General features: G+C 39.5%; 1 protein-coding gene across 2 annotated transcripts; it reads left to right on the forward strand.

Annotated features, from left to right (window-relative positions):
• Positions 1-789: 789 nt before the first annotated feature.
• Positions 790-18,729, forward strand: vps39 (VPS39 subunit of HOPS complex). 2 transcript variants are annotated; one of them, XM_017409701.3, is made up of 24 exons: positions 790-1,356; positions 1,436-1,501; positions 1,583-1,647; positions 3,190-3,232; positions 3,420-3,514; positions 4,838-4,936; positions 5,054-5,146; positions 5,354-5,537; positions 6,743-6,863; positions 8,361-8,481; positions 8,712-8,841; positions 9,193-9,335; positions 9,538-9,678; positions 10,492-10,633; positions 11,631-11,717; positions 12,346-12,419; positions 12,636-12,852; positions 13,039-13,167; positions 13,737-13,839; positions 14,663-14,708; positions 15,067-15,216; positions 16,604-16,738; positions 17,132-17,223; positions 17,740-18,729. In XM_017409701.3, exons 1-24 carry the CDS (start codon positions 1,284-1,286, stop codon positions 17,819-17,821), a joined length of 2,631 nt encoding a protein of 876 aa, XP_017265190.1. In that variant the 5' UTR covers positions 790-1,283; the 3' UTR covers positions 17,822-18,729. The 2 variants fall into 2 exon arrangements, with proteins under 2 accessions (XP_017265190.1, XP_017265199.1); XM_017409710.3 differs by having other exon boundaries at positions 8,715-8,841.
• Positions 18,730-19,188: the final 459 nt, after the last annotated feature.

The following is a 19,188-nucleotide window of genomic DNA, read 5'->3' on the forward strand; positions in this document are numbered from 1 at the left end:
AGACGCAGGGGGAACCGTATCTGATGGGGGAACGCGGCTCGACGTAACAGCAGCAACTCGAGCACATTACTGCCCCCTATATGTCAAGAGGACAAATAACACCTTTTCTGTTCAAATTGCCAACCCGCCACAGTGGCGTGTGTGTTGATCAAATCCACCCGCCACTTCAAATATTTACCCGCATTTGGCCGGTGGCGGGTGCTAATTTCCACCCCTGGTTTCAAGTCTCCCCTCTCCATACCAAAACTTCAATAGACTTCTTTCATATTTTTGCTCAAACTATTCAAAACTAGAAGCGAAAGGGTTTGTTTAAATTGTCATACCTCCTACATAAAACATTGCAGAAACAAAAAATCACAGGTCAACAGTTTTTAAGATCTTATTCGTAGTTTTTCCACTGTAACTTTGAGGCTTACTTTTTAGTCCGTTTCTCTCTGCCTCTCAAAAACCTGGCAGTCAAGGATTGAGAGACAGGTGCGTGGTTACCATGGTAACCATAATAAGTCACTGGGAATAGGCTTTGATTTTTGTTCTCTTTGCACTTCTTAATATACAGTTCATACATAAAAATGTAGGCATTTTGCTTAGATTAAACTGTGACAAAACCATTCTGGAATTTTGGGCAGCAGCTGTGTTGGCACCCTTCAAAAGTTCTTCAGAAATTTTCAGATTGTTTACTCAATATTTCCATATTTGTCTCAGAAAATAAACGAAATCTCGCGATAACTGCGCGGCACCGTCTGAACCGGGGTCACCAAAGTCGCCGCTGCACCTTTAACGCGCGTCTCGTGACTTCAGTCACGTGTCCGTGAAACGCCAACGGGGAAGTAGCAAAGAAGCTTCGCAAAAAAATAAAGGAAACTAAAGTGCTACGATTAATGCTGTGTTTGTCAGGAGGCGAGCAGAGTTACGTTGGGTCCTGTAGATGAAGTATATGACAGCTTCTGCTCGGTTTCCAGCGGGGCAGCGGTGAGGCAGAGCGATGTTTGGGAGCAGTCGCTGCTAGCTTCCATGCTAACACGCTAACGATCAGCTGTTGTTTTGGTCGGAGGAGTAGCTGTCTGACAAGCCCAACTGCATAACAGGAGAGGATACCAGGGCTCATACCAGACCACGGTCTGGTATAAGCTACTAGCATCCACACCTAATTTGCCGTAGACACACCTAGCTTACTAATCGCCTGACGAATGGCGACATGTGAAGGTTTGCCTCTCTGACAGACTCAGCTGTTCGGATCGATCCAGCAGAACACCTTGGTACCGAATCAACGAGACTGCTTCAAGATGCATGAGGCTTATGAGCCGGTGCCTATTCTAGAAAAGCTTCCTCTTCAGATCGACTGCCTTGCGGCTTGGGGTAAGTCTTAAAAACAGCTACAGCTTTCTGTCTGAAAGCGTCCCCAGAAGTGTCTGACCTGGAGCTCGTTCTTCCACAGAGGACTGGCTGCTCGTTGGAACAAAGCCGGGACATCTTCTCCTCTACAGGATCAAGAAGGATGCAGGTGAGGACAGCTTAGCCAGACTTCCTGTGGCCATCTTTGAGCAAAAGTTTGTTTCATGAGATTGTTGTCTTTTGTCCTCAGTCAGCAACCGGTTTGAAGTGACTTTGGAAAAATCCAATAAGAACTTTTCAAAGAAAATCCAGCAGGTAGGTCAGGATATTATATAATAAATAATATTGCTTTGATCAAATAGTCTGTGGGGAAGAAGCATTTGAAGTCTGTGAGAGACGTAACACAAATAGCTTTAGAGTTTTAGACTTATTTCCTGTTTCAGCATATGAATAAACAGTGGCATTTTTGCCTCTGTACAGATGGTGGGGCACTAAATATTTTACTCTTTTTCTACTGACTTCTGTGTCCAACACAACACACTAAATGTATATATGTGTGTGTGTGTCAGTATAATTGAGTGGACATTTGCGCTCTTTACATGTCCAGCCTTCCACCGTCCCATCATCACCACCTCAGGTCGCTCAAATGGTGACTACAACAGCATCACAGAGGCTGTAAAGACAAACAAGACCAGACTTCAGAGATTTCTGGCAAACACCACACTGCGTCACCTCACCTGAGGAAGGCAGCTCTTCTTCAGAAGTGAATAACAGACTGCAATTCAACAAACCAATCAGTGTGATTTACTTCAGCATTCAGCGTTAAACGCCGCTCAGTCCGCTTTAATAGGACTGTAAGAGCAGTTCTGCTCCCAGTCAGTTTGTAGTTTTTGCCACATTATATCTCTACATTACCATTTTGTACCCACGTACAGCTGACACAAATAAATGAATGCTTGGACTCACCAAAAATGGCGTTTCAACTGTGAATCAATCATGTTGACCCCGAATCAGCTGGTTTTCAGTCTGTAACACGACCAGTGCACTGAGTCATGACTTTCCCTGGTATTCCTTAAGATTTTATTCGTCTTCAAGGTGAAAAAGATTCTGTTTGACTCTTATCTTAGATCTTGTTTCAGTTTGTTATAGCAATGCCATCTCCCCCCAAAGCAGACATGGAAAACCAAAGAGGTTTTGTTTTTCATGCTAAGCATTGCCAACAACTTCTCTGTGAAGCTCACTACATAAAATTCAATTTATTTTACGACTGGAGCTTTATTTTGAGCTTCTTCTCCAGGTTGAAAGTTTTAAATCTACTTCATTCACAGACTTCCTGCTTTGTCTTAGCGCTCTGCTCTGTCTCGCTGTTGACAGAACATGAAATGATTTCTGTGTGGTGAAAAGTCGAGCGCGGCCTCGCTGCCCAAACATTTGTTCCACTCAGAGAATAGATGGCACTGTGTACATGCACATAGACTCATTTTTCTAAATGAAACACACTGCATTGCCATGGTGAAAACCAGCGAAAATGAGCTGCACATTAAAGGAACATGACTGTAGATTTTAAGAAATTAAAAGTTTAAATGATGAAACAGTTTTTTTTGCGTTTACTTGTTTGCAGTCAGTCTTGCTGACAGTCGGTCAGGTTCTGCCCCACCAGCTTCTAATGACCCAACGCCACTTCTAATAAACAAAAACATGTACTACACTGTGTTATAAATGTAAATCATGATTGCAGATAGTTTGTTGGAATTAATCTAAACTTTTACTCCTAAACTTGGTGTCAATTGTCACTTGAATCGCTGCTTGTTCTGGATTCACAGACGGTTTTAATTTTGTTTCTTGCTCTTTCTCCAGCTTTACGTCGTCTCACAGTACAAAATTCTTGTCAGTCTTCTGGGTAAGTTTTTAGCAACATAATTTTTTTTTCCCCCTTTTGAAATAATGCATTTATTTTAGAAAGTCCAAATTGTTTTGCGGGGTCTTGTACTGCTAAAGGGTTGTAAATACCGTTTTTAAAATGCCTTGAAAGTCATATTTCCTTGCTGTCAAGACATTCATCCAGAAATCTCCTTCCTCTCGTCCAGAGAATAACATCCACGTCCATGACCTGCTGACTTTTCAGCAAATCACTGTGGTGTCTAAAGCCAAAGGAGCCACTCTCTTTGCATGTGACTTACAGGTTAGTTACAGCCCTGCTGTGGCTGCAGCTTATCACGCTCACCAAGGATGTAATGACATGTCTGCCTTTTATTTCTGCCCAGTGCCAGTTTTATTATCTCTCACTGGCGTAACTGATAATGTTTTTTCCCAGGTTTGTGTGTGTGTGTGTCTGTAGCATTAGCAAAATGTCTCATGAAGAAATCAATGGATTTTAATGAAACTGCCAGTAAAATCCCTGGATGTACGTCTACAACTGATTAGCTTTGGGAGTCAACCCCATTAAAGATGGCTGCCACAGCTAATCCAGGCCTAACTCGGTCAATCAATTCATTTTCAGATATGCATGGATTTGTTTTTTTCCTTATTGCTGAGAACTCTGAAGCATCTTTTATTTTCTTTTTATCTAAAATCAACATTTTCACTAGACTAGTACAGGCAGAAAGAGGCCTCGCTTGAAGGAATTCGTATCACCGGTTATCTTTCATGCCACAGTTTTAAACTAAGATCATTTTATGTTGAGGAAATGACTGAGTTGTTGCTGTTTTAGTCAAACTTTGTACATAATGTTGTTCTCAATCTCCTGCGAGATGTCATGTGATCTTTGAGGTGTTGTTAACGACTCTCAGCTACTTCCTCATCAAACTTTATCTCAGTATTTGTAAATTTGACTAAGTTATGATCATTTTTGTGTTGACTAAGGTCGACCAGCTGTGGCAGCCACTTTGAACTGAGTTGACTCCAAAAGCTAATCATTTGGAGATTTACATCCGGTGAATACTTTGAGTGTTTCATTAGAATCCATCCAGTGGTTCATGAGATACTTTGCAAAAAAAGAGAAATCACACAGACACGAGCAAAAGCATTTATTGCCTCCCTTTTGCCTTTTGGCAGCTGGCAATTAGAAACAAACTGTAATGTAATAGTAGAAAATGAAGGTCATGCAGCACAAATTGGGTTAAAACCCTCCATGTTTATTTTGTTAGCTCTGCTCGAGTTTAACCAACATAAAACAATCTTGGCAGTAAAGTCAAACCTGCTTTCTACCATCATTGAACCAATTTTTAAATGGAAAAATGTGACCCAGGTGCTTTTTAAGCTAAAACAAAATGTAGTAATACGAATGCTATTAAATCTGTTCTCTGTGCTGAAATGAACAGAACCAGTGTTTGTTTTGGAAACTGGAAAATATGTCAAACTATGCCAGAAAAAAAAATACAAATTTAAATCAATGAAATTACATAAATTGTTTTGAAAATATCATAACAGTATTTTTTGTAGTGATTTAATACACTTTTTAAAGCTAATTGACTTATAAAACTGTGTATTTGTTCTTTGTTTTCAGCAAACCAGCTCAGGAGAGGAGAGGCTCAGAATGTGTGTGGCAGTGAAAAAGAAGCTCCAGCTGTATTACTGGAAGGACAGAGAGTTTTACGAGCTGCAGGTAAACTAAATTATACTGAACATGTGAGTCGCTGCAGTGTGATTCGAGTTTATTTCTGTTTTCCCTAACCACTCGATATATTAAGGCCATCTCACTGTTTTGTATTTTGTCTTCCAGGGCGACTTGGGTGTGCCTGATATTCCCAAATCCATGGCCTGGTGTGAAAATTCCATCTGTGTTGGCTTCAAACGAGACTATTACCTCATTCGGGTATGTGTTAATGGAAAAAAAAACACACAAATCCTTTTCTTTAAACATACCAGTGTGTAGTTAAACATGATAATCATTTTTTTTCCTGTTTTTGGCCCTTTGGTTTGTGTAAACGACTTACTAGCTTGCCTCATATGTAAGGTTTATGCATCTCGGATATTCCTAATTGTTTTTTAATCACTTGACACACTTTATGTTGTCAACTAGATGGATGGCCGTGGCAGCATTAAGGAGCTCTTCCCCACTGGGAAACAGTTGGAACCGCTGGTTGCCCCACTGGCTGATGGGAAGGTCGCTGTTGGGCAGGATGACCTGACGGTGGTGCTTAATGAAGAAGGAACTTGCACCCAGAAATGCGCTCTGAACTGGACAGATATCCCGATTACTATGGGTAAGAAAAATAGCCAACGATTGTTTTTGTCTTTTTTCTGCAGTTCTCTGCTGAATCTTTAGCCATGTCCTTATTTTCTGAGGCCATAATTTGTTGTTTCTTTATCATTTTTCTGCTTTTTACTTGGGTTTGATATGAATAACGAGCGACAGCAAGAGCAGAAAAATCTTCCCTGAGCCGTCTGAGGACTGACTTTCAGATAACAAACATGTTGTTTTGCCCAAAACGTGTCAGCCATGGTAGTTGTTTCACTCGGGGAGAAAGTCCAAAAAAAGTTAAAAAAAACAAAACAACTGGACTTCTATTCTGCAGCTGAAGACGTTTCGCTTCTCATCCGAGGAGCTTTCTCAATTCAAAAAGCAGAGAGTGTGGAGTTCGAGCTCAGGAAAAAGGAAAATGATCACATGTTGAGTTTTAGTTTTACGCTTTATAAACAATAAAACCCTAAAAGTCCCATGTCATGGGTACAGATATTTCAGTAACAACGTAGTTATTTAATGATGAGTTGTTATTAAATCTTTCTCAATGGCAAGCTTGGATTGCTAACATTGATTTAGATAGTTTTGATCACACATTCAGTAAATTATTGCCCAGCTGCTGCCTGTTTTTGTTTTTTTGTCTTGACTAAATTCTTTCTTTTGTCTGTCTGAGCTGTGATGTTAAAATATTTTCCATGTTTCAGAGGCTCATTTCAGAAGTGATGGTTTCAAGCTCTTCTGTTGTTTAGAGGCTCTGTGTTCCTGTTCTTCTTGGTATATCAAAAATACAAGAAGGAGAGGAAATAAAGCCTCCAAGAACTTTTATTTTTTATTTTTCATATAGATGACAATTTTCTCTTGATGGGTTTGACACAGAGGCTTTGGCATACAGCAGCAGAGGCTGGCAGCTGGTCACTTAAGACTTTACCTGACTGGATGTTTTAACTTCTTCCTCTAAAGGGAACACTCTAAGCTGTTTCCTGTCTGCATCACTGATCCCATTTCTCAACAAAAGTGTAACCAAAGCCCCGTTTGTTGCTAAATTTCCTGCCCTTTCAGCTTCAGGAACTTAAATCTCCATCAGAACATAGAATTAAAACACACATTGATTTTGACCTTATCTATTTAGTTTTCTGTCCATTTAGTAAGATTGTTGCTGGCGAGTTTGCAGAAGATTTGCACACAAATGCAATGGATTTCTGTGACCGTTCTTTCACGTGTTCTCAGAGCACCAGCCTCCGTACATCATCGCAGTTCTTCCGAGGTACGTGGAGATCCGGACCTTCGAGCCCAGGCTGTTGGTGCAGAGTGTGGAGCTGCAGAGACCACGCTTCATCACCTCAGCAGGGTGAGACGGGCAGCCCCTTTTTAAAGCAAGACACAAAGCAGTACGAGGCTGAGACAATACAAGTAGATATGAGAAACAATACAAGGTATTTTATGAGATTTAAACATCAGAGGTGAGAGCATCAGGGAAACAAGAGTAGCTGTCGATGGCCTTATAAAATGTACACTGAATGCTGATTGGCTGGCTAAGAGAAAATCAGACAGAGGGCAGATTTCTTTAGTATAACGATTTGAACCAAATTAAGTTAAAGAACTTCAGCTGTTTGCCTCTATGTGGAGGTCTAATCTTAGATTATCCTCATTGATTGCTCTGTTGCATCACTGCAGATATCAGGTCAGCTTTGATAACAGTTTAGTCGAGCAAAAGACTTTAAATGTCTGATCTCACAGAAGGTGATAGAAAACACACCGAGGCATCGAATCAAGACACATCTGTTTGAAAATCTGAACATTTTGACACTTCTTTGAGCAATAGGAACAAAATGTCATGTAAACAAAAATATGATGTAAACATAATGTGGAAAGGATACTTCAAAACTTCAGGCTCTTTCATAAGACACCTCAGGCCAGGATTAAGACACCATCTTGCCGCCTCGGTGTGATTTCTGAATGGGTCGAGGCGGTGAGGGGGGTTCAAGCCAACCCACCCCTCTGCTCCTCTGGGCCGCGGAGCGAGGTAGTAACAGAGCTGAAACAGTCGACATGTAGGAAGGTGGGCCGACTTTGCGGCTGAGTAATGTGACAACGATGACGTAAGTTTTCGGCGATCCCCCAGCCATGGTCTTTAAATGTCAAAACAACAAAGTACGGATTCATTCAGACCAGAGGAGAACTCTCAAGTTTCTAAACGATGGCAAACTGGGCTCAACAGTGCGTCTTTCTTCTTATAAAAAACAGTGGCTTTCCGCTGCATATTGAAGACAAATTGCAGCAGTTGTGCGTCAATTTGAAATATTTTGTTGAACACGAACAGAATCGCTTCGCTGAGCTCATCCGCCACGTTGTGAGAAATGTTGTCCAGGGAACGTCAAATAAAGCATCGAGCAACGCGTGAAAGCAGCTGATTTTTGTCCAGCGCCTCTTTTAATTCCAGCCTGCTCGCTTCATTACTGCACGCTCCCGTGTGTGTGGGACGTGGACAGGTCCATCAGTTGTTTTTTATGAATAGCCAGAGGCATCCTAAAAGACGAACCGGCCTGTGCGCCCATTTTGCAGAACCGTTTCATGAAAGAGCCTACAGAATGGTGCTACGAGAAACAGAGAGGGTATATTTTCTAGTAGCACACACATTCAGCTCTCTGATGTTCTACTGTTAGATTTGATCACGAATGTTGGCCTTTTTTTAATGATCTGTGTCTAGCATCATTTGTTGGGTTCATCATTTGACCAAGTTTCCATTTCTTCTGATAAAGATGTTAGGCAGTCCGTAAAAAGAAAAGCACTTATGTTATTCACTTTAAACTTGTCTGTTTTGTTTTTGTTATTTTTTTTTTTACAGACCTAATATTTTGTATGTAGCCAGCAACCATTTTGTGTGGCGCCTGGTGCCCGTGTCAATAGCCAGCCAGATCCGGCAGCTTCTTCTGGACAAACAGTTTGAGCTGGCTCTTCAGCTGGCGGTGAGCATCATCACAAAATCACTTTATTCTTTTGTTTTGTGCAGTGGAACATTATGGCAAAAAATAGCCATATTTGGAGTAGTATTTTAAAACAAGAACTGCTCCCATCTTTCTACATTAAAGGTCTCAAGTTTTTGAGACGGATTTTATTCTTCTTGGAATCCAGCATTTTTTTTGCAGGGAGGTTTTGATGTTGCATGACAACTACTAAGTTTTTTTTGTCTCGTCAGAAGATGAAGGATGATTCGGACGGTGATAAGAAGCAGCAGATACATCACATCCAGAATCTGTACGCCTTTAATCTGTTTTGCCAGAAGAGATTTGATGACTCTATGCAGGTGTTTGCCAAACTAGGCACAGGTAGGACATCTGTTCATTCCAGTTTTAACTAGATATCTGTGATCAGGTTAAAGTTAATGGGTCAAATTGCATCTGGGCAAAAGACAGAACAATAACTACCTGGGGCTTCAGTATTTATTTATTTTTTTTTTATGCTTTTTGGCTTTTTCGTTTCTCTCTGAACAACTATTTCTTGATGGTTAATTATTATAATCTGCTTGTTTCTTTCTTTCTTTGAGCTGTTGTTTAATGAAAACATTAATTAAAACAATTTTCATGTATTATCTAGACATAGCAGTGTCTTACTTGTGTCTGAGAGCTTTAATATTGTGTTGTAACATATTTGTAAATGTCTTTTTCTGTGACTGGCAGATCCCACACATGTGATCGGACTTTACCCGGACTTACTCCCATCAGATTATCGCAAACAGCTGCAGTATCCCGACCCTCTGCCTACTTTATCTGGGGCCGAGCTGGAGAGAGCTCATCTCGCTCTCATTGATTACCTTACGCAGGTGTGTCTTTATGTGCTTTATTTAACACAGAAAAGCAGAAAAATCCATGCATCTGGAGAAAGCTGGACACCTTTTAAACTAATGAAAATTGCAAGAGAGTTCAGTTAATTCAGCTTTTTAATGGTAAACTTCATGTAAAGTTTTGCAGATCAAACAAAAAAACACAATATTGACCCAAAGCTTTTGCCCCTTGTCCTCGCAGAAACGCAGCCATCTTGTGAAACAGCTCAATGACTCCGACCCTTCAACAACGTCTCCCCTCATGGAGGGAACGCCCACCATCAAAAGTCGCAAGAAGCTCCTGCAGATCATTGATACCACACTGCTGAAATGTTACCTGCATGTAAGAACACTATCTTTGTTTCTTTTAACTTTATATTTCAATGGAAACATAATTTAGCAGTTCTTTAATAGTTTTCATAACACATTCATATCTGTTAATTATGTACATGAATGGCTGCTCATAGATATGTTTAACTAAACAACAAATTGTCCAACAAACTGGCCACTAATGTCTCCTGTTAGTCTATTTAAATAGAATCAGTAAACCTAATTTAAACAGTAGTATATCAAATCAAAATTATATCATATTTTTCAATGTTTCCCTCTAACTCAAGGCATTATGGGGCATCTGCTAAACAGCTCATTGGCAAATAAATAAATAGCTGAGTCACAATTAAAAGGCATTTTGGCTCAACTTTAACTAATCTGTGATACCTGTAATAAGAAGTATTGTATTGATTTAGGGATTGAGACTTGTCATCAAAGCAACCATCCATAAACTTTATATTTAAAGTTGCATAGAAATGAGGAGTTTTCATGCTGCAAAAGTTGTTTTTTCTGCTGCTTGTTTAGGCTATGTGCCCACATCAAAGATGTAATTTAAACATGAGGCCTTTCACTTCACAGGTTTATATAGTATTTGCTTTTCTAATCAAAGGAACTCAGCCACAAATCCTTATCACACCAGAGGGATACTCAAGAAGTTCTGGCTCTTATTTTTCTGTGTGCTCTGGAGCAGATTATTTAAATGATAAACAGCCTGTTCGACAGAAACAGGCTAAGGAAGTCACCTACTTGTGTTCATGAAGTAAAGAGATGGTTTGAAATGCTTGTTCTTTTGAGAAACCTGCTTTTTTTCTCCCTTTTTGCTCAGACCAACGTGGCCCTCGTCTCCCCCCTCCTTCGCTTGGAGAACAACCACTGTCACATCGAGGAGAGCGAGTACGTTCTGAAGAAGGCCCACAAGTACAGCGAGCTGATTATTCTCTACGAAAAGAAGGGCCTGCACCAGAAAGGTAGGACTCACACTGCTGGCGGAGAAGTAATTATAACTATGGGACTTTTCAATACTCAGTAGTGGTTACATTATAAATCCTTTTTGATCACAGGAGATCTTAAAAGAATTAAAGTGCTGTGAAAACCTGCACTGGGATTATTATTAATATTACTTATACTTTTTTTATTAGAATTTAAAGAAAGTAGCTACTATTACTACTGGGAAGACATTAACAGATTTATTTGTATATTTTTGGCTAACGAAAACGGACGTGTTCCTTTAACTTGTCTTTTGCTGGTTTAAGTTTTGAAAAAACAAGATCCCTGTTAATAAATTGTGTATTTCAACATACCTTCAAGTACATTTTGTGAACGTTGGTACCCCAGATGTTTCTCATATTAAGCTGCTGTTAAAACAAACGTTGTGGATGGTGACACATGTGTCGATTAACAAAATTATGAGTGGTTTGTTTTATAAGACTCAACATGATCATCAGCGCTTTTGCAAAAAATAATGAAGCTGTTTTGTATTTAAGTGTCAGATCACCTCATGCCACATCTTTTCTGCCTTTATTGCCTCATTACCTTTTAACTCAAATCCAAGCTCTGCTTTGAAATAAATTGTTCTATCTTCTATAACTTCAGTAAACATCAGCTATGTTCCTGTAACAAAGCAGCATCTTCAGCTCTGTGAGACAGTTGATGTCAGAGGAGGCCACCTATGTGTGGTCGTTTACTCATCACTCTAGATTAAAGCTGGTGTTTTTGGTTTCAGCCCATGCTGGACGTTCTCACTGTGAACGCTGCTGGGTTTAATTTACCTGCTATGATTTGTGTTGGGATGTCACTCTGCTCAGTTCTGCCATTTGAAAGCAGTCACCAGTTAACACTGTGCATGTTCTTCATCCAAGTTCTGTTGAAGAAAATATGCAGCACATGACGACTAATCTCACATTTGCTCTTCCTGCTCCTCACTTGCTCTCCTTCACTCCTCTCATCGTGTTTGCTCTCCTGCAGCTCTGCAGGTGCTGCTGGACCAGTCTACCAAGGCCAACTCTCCACTGAAGGGTCATGAGCGAACAGTACAGTACCTCCAAAGACTTGGTGAGGATCATACTCTACCTCTGTATGGTTGTGATGGCCTGCTCCTGTCTAACATCTTGTATTTCTAGTAGTGGAAACAGACCTTTGCTTGACTGAATTGTAAAGCACTTCAGTGAACATCTGTTTTTAACGTGCTACAGAAATACAACTTGACCTCTGGCTGATCTGAGACACCTGGGTGTGGTGTCTCCCCTATAAAAGTCTCACCTCCTTTCATTTGGTTGGAGCTCTTCTCCCAGCATGTTTTGTTTTATACCCAAACATGTCCTGCATCAGCTTATTCTTCATTCACCCATACATGATGACATTCACTGCAACAACGTCTCATGGTTTTTCTTTATTTTGCATATTCAAGTATATTCTTTCCCAGTTTTTGTCATGGCTCTTTGAGCCAGGTTAAGACAAAGTAGGGGCTTGTCTGGACAGCCTTTCAGATCAACTGATTTCTAATGTTGGATGGAAAGTGTAGCTTGTATTGTTTCACTTGTTCTGTGGTCTGCAGCATGTCCGGCGCTGGTTACATGTCAGGTTTTCATAGAGTACTTTTCAGTGTTTTTGTGTCTCTGAATCCTTCCACCCGTACACCAATTAACCAATTCTTAACCCTCTGAAACCCTCTCACATACAGGATTGGAGAATCTTGGCATAATCTTTGAGTTTTGTCCCTGGGTGTTAAAGATTTGTCCTGAAGATGGCTTGAAGGTGAGCAAAGATATTTCAACAAAATATCACACATGAATGTTTACTTTAAGTTAAATCAAAGGCAGCTATGCTTGATTTTATGCTTTAGTGGAAAACAAGTTCAGTCATGAGCTCCCAGCACCACAGTGACAGCAACCAGTAGAAACAGAACATACCTTGATTGTATATTATAATAAAAAAACCTAGTTTAGATTAAAAATGTTTCTTTCCTTTCAGATCTTTACTGAAGATCTTCCCGAGGTGGAGACTTTGCCCAGAGACAAAGTCCTGCAGTTCCTGAAAGAGGGCTTCGAGGAGCTTGCAATCCCTTATTTGGAGCACATCATTTATGTGTGGGACGAAAAGGGCCCAGAGTTTCATAATGTGCTTATTCAGCTCTATTTAGGCAGGGTCCAACGCCTCATGAAACAGTACCTCAAATCTCTGCCAGAAGGTATGCACAAGAGTAAACTCAAATTCCTCTAATCGTTGGTTTCTTGAAGTTAGAAAAACATATACATCACAATACATCTTAAGATGATAAATTTTCAATATATTGTGCTATTATCGACTAATTAATTGACAAATAACTAGATTTTAGCTCAAACCACTGTAATGAAATGTGTTCTGATTTTTTCAGGGGTTCCTGCTGTTCCTGCGGGCCGGGAGAAAGGCGAGCTGGGAGAGTTCAGAAACAAACTCTTGTCTTTTCTGGATATTTCCACCAGCTATGAACCTGCCAGACTCATCAGCGACTTTCCATTTGATGGTATGAGTTGTCTCTTCGTTGAGGTGTTTTTATACACGAGCTCTTTAGGATTTCAGGAGGACGTGTAGACGCTTTGGTCGGGGTGTTTCCTGCAGTTTCAAAGCAGAAGACTTTGCCCTAAAGATGCTCTCGTTTGAACGTAAATAGAGTTCAGAATATATAAGTTTTTGAACCTATCCACTACAGCACCTCACATTTCTACATAAACATTGTCTTACTCTACAATCCTTTCAATAGTGTACTTGTTTGCTGTAAAACTTCTGTAAACTTCTGTAATAGTTTGAAGTGAATGCTGCAGACGTTTCGTCTCTTGTGCTCTCCCTCCAGAACATTTTGTCTTCAGTTTAGATGTAAAAATGCCTTAAAGGATGGCTGTGAACCATCAAAACAAATCCACTGATTATTTAAAAATAAGCAAGGATTTTGAAGTGTTTTTAACGTATAAAGAATTTGCTCTGTATATATTTATTTTTGGTGCCACCTTTGATAGTAAGTTATTTTCCAAGAATCCTGCATTTTCAGCCAGCAGGACGTAGCTTCCACCACTGACCTTGTTTTGCTCCTCCAAGGGTTGCTGGAGGAGCGAGCTCTGCTTCTGGGCCGCATGGGCAAACACGAGCAGGCGCTCTTCATCTACGTCCACGTCCTCAAAGACACCCGGATGGCTGAGGAGTGAGTACATGTGCCAACACAATCGAGCCTTACCTGACCCTCGTGTGACTTTCCAGATATGTGTCAATGTTGAGCTGATATTGTTGTGTTCTTAAAAAAAAGAGCAAGAAACCATAAATTTTTCTCTTTTTTTGCTTTAGGGTCATAGAAATCGATGTGTTGTTTAAAATAACATGCTTATAGTGTGCTGAGCCTGTTGGTTATATTAGTCATTACGGAATAAAACATTTTTTAAATCTTTTGTTGTAATTACTTGATACACATCTACCACTCACTAACTTTTGGAGTCAGCAACATTTAAAATGGCTGCAGTGGCTAATGTACCTTAGCACACAAAAACATGGCTTTAACAGTCATTTTTGCAGCTATTGAGCTAAAATTAGGTGTTAAGATTTAAGTGTTATCCCAACCTTTACTCTTAGGTGCCTGACAAACAACTGGAGATATTTTAATGAAACTTTCAGGAAGTAATCTCTGGATGTGAATCTGCAACTGATTCGACCACATTCGACCACATTCAAGATGGCCACCATAACCAGCTGACCTTAGCAAACACAAATTGGCAGATATTACTGCAGATATTGAGCTCAAATTTAGTTTGATAGTAGCCGAGGATTGTCACCAACACGTACTAATAAATCCTGCAGTATTGCACAAATTCAAGCACAGAATCCTTTACAAGGTTCAGCTAAAACATCAATAACTTCATTCCTACTCTGAAGAAGATGATCTTAGTTTAAAACTGGTAATAAAGCTGGTGGGTGATATGCATTCCTTCAAGGACTGATGGGCTTTAATTGTTCTGTTTTTGCTCGTTTTGCAGATACTGTCACCGGCATTACAACAGTTCAGTCGAAGGAAATAAAGATGTGAGTAGTTTTCTGTCTAAATTTTGTCGATTTTTAAATTTTGTATTTGTTTTTTTTATATCTTGTTGTCTTTGTTGTATTCTTTTGACATGTACTATAGTTTTAAGTATTTATTTTAAAAGCAAATACTGCTTGTGTTGTATTGTATTTTATTTTTATAAATGTCTATTTCTCTTCTTTAAATATGCTAAATCGTGTGTTGCTTTTCTTCTTTCTTGGACATTTTCCATTCATCACTCCTGTCTGTGTTGGACTTAAACGTGAACTTCCTGTCATTGTCTCTGTGGTTAATTTCTTGCTGTCTGAGGCACTGATGTGACCCCAGAGAAGAATCAGCAGCTGTGCCTCTGCCCTCCAGGTGTACCTGTCCCTGCTGAGAATGTACCTGTCCCCTCCCGATGCCCACTGCTTGGGGCCCATCAAGATGGAGCTCTCTGAGCCTCAGGCCAACCTGCAGGCGGCCCTGCAGGTCCTGGAGCTGCACCACAGTAAACTGAACACCACCAAGGTAAGCGACGACTGAGCAGCAGTTTGGTTTATATTAATGTGACTTAGGAGTAATTCTTTACTGCTGATATTCCCAAATGACCTCGTTTTACAATAACTGAAGACCAAAGTCATAAGAAGAAATAAAAAATCATTTGGAGCAAACCTTTCTTTACATGGTGATGCTTTTACATAAGAATGGCTGCTTGTTCCAGTGAGGGTTCGTTGTCCAAAATCTTCAAAACTAACTGTATCACACTTATTTTGCACATTACATTGTACGCATCATCTTTTAAGTAACTCTACAATAAATTTTTTTTTTCTTTAGTCATTTAAATCAGCGGTCCCCAACCTTTTTAGCTCCACGGACCGGTTCATTATCAGACACTATTTTCACGGACCGGCCTTTAAAGGTGTGGATAAATAGGCATGAAAATGGGGGTATTTTTTTTTTAAACATGATAAACGCAAATCCAACGTGTCCTCGCAGCTTTGTTAGCTGCGTCCTGGTATCAACATGAATAACAGCCTCTCCTCCCCCTGATGTTGTCTGTGTTTAAACAGGCCCTTCAAAATAAGAGACACCACAAATACAAAGTGCCCAAAGAATACAGCTCACCATAACGCTGAATCAGTGGAGCTCTGAGTCTGTTTCTCAGTAACCAGTCGGTCTCATCCAGGGCTTCCAGAGATGTTTGTTTTTACTCTTTTTGCTGCTTGTGGGTTTGTTTTTAGCTGTAACGGATCATGTGACAGAGATAAGCGTTTTGACACGCATCAAGAGACGGATGGAGTGGAGAGAATCCAGTCAGTTTTTCAAAATAAATATTGTTCAGACTCGGAAAATAATAAAAAAAAATGGAAATACTGTAAGTTAATTATTCTTTCTCTGCGGCCCGGTACCAAATGACCCATGGACCAGTACTGGTCCACGGCCCATGGGTTGGGGACCTCTGATTTAAATCACTTTATGATGTATTCTTTATGTCTCTGTCTAGCAAGATTAATGGGATTTAAAAAAAAAAATCCCACCTTTTTGATTCTCAGTTTCAAAGTAAACTCCTTCCCTCTATGGTTGCTGTTTGAGTTTAACGTGTCTCATCTGATTTAAATCAGTTCAGTTCGTGAAACATCACAGCAGGACCTTTCAGAAATCTGTAGAAAACAGAGTTCATGTTGTAAAAACAGACGAGGCATTTACCACTCTCAGAGATATATGATGGGAATTTAAGAATTGATTTAACAAGAGATTTAATATTATGATCTTGGAATAATGACTTCAAAATAAGGGATACAGTAGAAATACCCATCAAGTCTTCACCATTGTTCCTTTTGTTACGCCTTTACTTTTTTTTTTTAAACTAAAATAATTTAAAAAGCTGTGTTTTAAAAAGCTTACGTTTTTCCAGGCCATCAATCTGCTCCCAGCAAACACTCAAATCCGAGAGATCCGGGTCTTCCTGGAGAGCGTCCTGGAGGAGAAGGCTCAGAGAAAACGTTGCAACCAGGTGCTGAAGAGTCTGCTGCAGGCGGAGTTCCTCAGGGTGAGTTCTGGAGATTCGATATTCAAAAATAATACCCAGTCTTACTTTAATGTATAATCAGAACCTGATGCTGAATTGATCCTCAAAGAGTCGATTTTGTTTCTTTTATAGGGAGTTTCAAAAAATAGAATCTAAAAAATGTAAATTCATCAAATCTTTCCCAACTTACAACTCTGTCCTCCACAATGTTTGATCAGAAAGTGATTTTTGATATTGCAGAACCACTGAGATGTTCCAATAAAACATGAAACTAAGAGGTTGGGAGGCGTAAAACTTGAGTCCTCTCTAATGTATTTGTTTAAGGGTTACAAGATTTTAAAGATGAAAGTTTAAATACACCATATTTCTGCCTTAAAAAGAAGACATTAAAGATGATTTGTTGTCTGCTTTTAGGTGCAGGAGGAGCGAATCTTCCATCACCAGATTAAATGTGTCATTACAGAAGAAAAGACCTGCAGAGTCTGCAAAAAGAAAATAGGAAACAGGTAACTGTGTCCTAAGAATACCACTATTTTATAAGTCAATGCCAACATATTTACTTTTATCAATGTATAACCTTTGAATATTATTTTTTTGACTTCTCATCCTGTTGAATGTGCCACCCTATCATATGTATATGTAACTATGAGTATAAACTGAACCCTGCTTTAAATTTTAAATGACATGGTGTTGGTTTTATGTGTTTTTCATCGGCACATTCTTCTTCTTCTTCTTTAATTTGGGTTTGAAACACTGTCAAACTGTAGTTCACTTGGGGTTAGATTTGAATGATTTTAAAACCAGATAAAGACCTGATCATTTTTTTTTATTATATCCTGATAGTCAAACTTCAGAATTGAAACTTTCTTTTTCCCATAACGTTTTTTTAAATTTGTTTTTATAGCTCCTGTCACTTTGTTACTCGACATATACATATATATATTAATATTTTTCTAAATCATAAACTTTTATTTATGTGTAGAAATAGAATGATGAGAATAAATCTTTGTTTTCTCTTTCAGTGCATTTGCCAGGTATCCTAACGGCGTGGTGGTGCATTACTTCTGCTGCAAAGATCGCAGTGTTTGTCCCACAGAGCAGTAGGATCTCCCCTGCCCCCCTCCCCCCTCCCTTTGTGGGCTTCACTGCTTGGACCTTTTTTTAAAATAGAAATTCAGCTGAAGGTTGTCCCGAGCACCTCGCGGAGCTTCTTAACCTGAGATGATCTTTTGTTCTCGCGCTCGTTGCACGGAGCGGGACGGTTTTCTGAAAGCTGAAAGGCTGCGACTTGCTCTCTGCACGCACGAGCAAACAGGAGGACTTTCTCTGGATGAAGTAAAGAGGCAGTTCATGACACTTGGAGAGCATGCGTTACTGCGACACTAGAAGCGATTTGCTGCCTTACCGTAAAAGAAAACTGTCAGTGGCGGTTGTGTTTTTTTTGTTGCCTCCTCCTCCTGTAACACTGTGTAGGCCTCAGAACACACCCTGATATGCCATACTGACTGCGGGTGTCCTGGTGAAGGCCTTCTCTGACTCTGAGGATTGTAAAGTCAGACGCCGCCCCTGACTTTTCGTCACGTGGAAAATGCTGGTACTGAGCAACAAGATGAGTGTTTTTTCTTACAGCATGTCTGATGTCTTTGCGTAAACGGCTAACATTATTCAGAGCTTGTTCTTTTCCTAATGAATGGTTTGGTTATCAGACTACATCCACTATTTTAGGCTTTTTTTAAGCACTGGGATGGCTGTTCAATAATAATCACAGAATATTTGCAATTTCTGTCTTAAGTGTCACTTTGCTGTCATTGTGGAGCTTCTATTAATTGTTACAAAATTAATCAGCAACTCATTTGGTAATTATAATAATTTTCCACTTTCAGCATCTCAAATGTAAAGAATGATGTTTGCATTTTGGGTTTTTTTTTGTTTTATTTTGTCACCTGTGACAATGAACTGAATAATGAAGTCGTGGGCTGTTGATTACACAATACAAGCAACTTGAAAACACATCTTCATGTGGATATTATTCAAGGTTTTTACATTTTCCCATCAAGTTTAGTTATTTCTTTTATTTTCACAAGTTTAACAAAATATTAGTCCTGTTTTTTTTTTTGACTCCCTTCAGAATGACTTGAAAGGCCAAGATGGATGCATTTTAAAGACAAAAGTGTCCTAAAATGTGTTTACTGTCTGTCTCTGAGGGAATACACAATTCATCTAATGTGAATTTGATACAAATGAAAATGATAATAACTTGAATAATAGTTATATCTAAATTGACAACAGTAAACGGTACTTTAAGCAGTTTTCCAGTCCAAGTATTTGCAATAAGTCGGTAATATTTCTCCAGCAGAATGACACTAATAATTTAGTGTGAACTCAGTAATTTTACAGACTTCAGCAAACACTAATTATTATGAATGCTTTGTGTTTACATCTTCCCGTGATTTCAGTACCAGAATTAGCTG

The sequence above is a fragment of the Kryptolebias marmoratus genome, linkage group LG10 (genome assembly GCF_001649575.2).
Source record: "Kryptolebias marmoratus isolate JLee-2015 linkage group LG10, ASM164957v2, whole genome shotgun sequence".
Classification (NCBI taxonomy): domain Eukaryota; kingdom Metazoa; phylum Chordata; class Actinopteri; order Cyprinodontiformes; family Rivulidae; genus Kryptolebias; species Kryptolebias marmoratus.